General features: G+C 41.3%; 1 protein-coding gene across 1 annotated transcript in view; it reads right to left on the bottom strand.

The window, feature by feature from the left end:
* The window catches only part of LOC106533578 (apoptosis-stimulating of p53 protein 2), a gene marked incomplete at its 3' end in the record, with an annotated part of 17,018 nt that overhangs the window by 10,428 nt on the left and 5,171 nt on the right, over window positions 1–1,419 (bottom strand). Inside the window, 2 exon segments of the mRNA XM_014029931.1 lie at window positions 346–539; window positions 797–971. Coding sequence (XP_013885385.1) covers window positions 346–539; window positions 797–971 — 369 coding nt within the window.

Genomic DNA, 1,419 nt, shown 5'->3' on the forward strand with positions numbered 1-1,419 from the left:
AGCTAAAGGTGACACAGATACTTTATTAAGGTATAGTATTTAAATATATGCCTGAGAAACACATAATATTGCCCCTTTAAGCTGTTTAATGAAATAACTGTGTGCCATATGTGGTTTGTTTACATTCAAATAAAGGATTTTGTAGTTTTGTGGTAGAGCTGATTCGAGTTTTAAGATGTCTTTCGTACCACATTTCTTGAAAAGCTCTTACATTATGTGAAACACAATAAGAAGTGCTGATGCATAACATTGTGAGGAACAAGTCAAATCTAAACTGTTTTAATGAAAGTAAGCACTGAGTGTTGAGTGGTGGAACAGAGACAAACAGGCAGGATGCCGGCACACCTGCAGCTCTCTGTAGAGGCGCTCCAGCTCAGCTGTGGAGGAGGTGTTGTGTTGCTGYGGAGGAAGAGGAGGCTGGAACCTGCTGCTCCTCAGGGCCTGCAGCTGCTCGCTCAGTTCCTCCACCCTGGCTGCAGCCATCAGCAGCTCCCTCTGCTTCTGGTGGAACAGGCTGGTCATCTGCTCGATCTCCTCCACTAACAGAGTCCCACAAACACATCAAACAGTTCTCATTTAAACCAGCTGGAGTCACATTAAATAAGACCAGTCACAAGTTTTCCTTATTTCCTACAGAGACTAACGTCTGTTAACAGTCTTTAATGTTCTGTCATTGACTTTCAGCACTTTCAAGTAATTTCAGTGACTTTTGTTGGGTTTTAAACAAGAGAATTTATTAGTTTTACTACTATCACACTTAAATGTCAACTAATTAAGATGTCAAACATAAAATGACCTAGTTTGCTGTTGCTGAGGCGTTTCTGCTCCACCTGGCCCCTGAGGGCCCGGACACGCCTCAGTTTGGCCTCCTGGTTGTGTGCGTTTTCCTGAAGCTGCCGCAGTCGCTCCTGTTCAGACACCTCCTGATGTTGCTGCTGTGTCTGCAGCTGCAGGTAACGCAGCTGCTGCTCCTGCAACACGCAGCACAGACAGAGGGGCTGATTTAATGGAGGGATGAGGACACYACACTTTTACCTGGCACTCCGTCAAGACTATTTTAGAATGGCAATATGAACCACAAAAYTAAAAAATAAAACAAGTCATAAACAAGGAATYGCATATACTACAGCTTATACTCAGTATAAAGCATGTCTTTAGCTGTTTGTCAAATAAATCAACAAAATCAAGGCAAATATTCCAAATCCTGTAGGCAACAGCTTTAAAGTATTTGTGATCATTAAATGAAAAACTGAATAAGATAGCAGAAAACCAGTTGAATCTCTTCTAACAAGGCTTTATTCTCATCTCTCTCCAATCAGCTCCAGCAGTTTTATATATTTTTATTTTTTGCTTTCTTTCTCTTTTCAGAAGAAGCCAGTTCATGCCAGTAATTATTAATTGCGTTAATGCCTTATGGAC

Source organism: Austrofundulus limnaeus, unplaced genomic scaffold, assembly GCF_001266775.1.
Source record: "Austrofundulus limnaeus strain Quisiro unplaced genomic scaffold, Austrofundulus_limnaeus-1.0 Scaffold975, whole genome shotgun sequence".
Taxonomy (NCBI): Eukaryota; Metazoa; Chordata; class Actinopteri; order Cyprinodontiformes; family Rivulidae; genus Austrofundulus; species Austrofundulus limnaeus.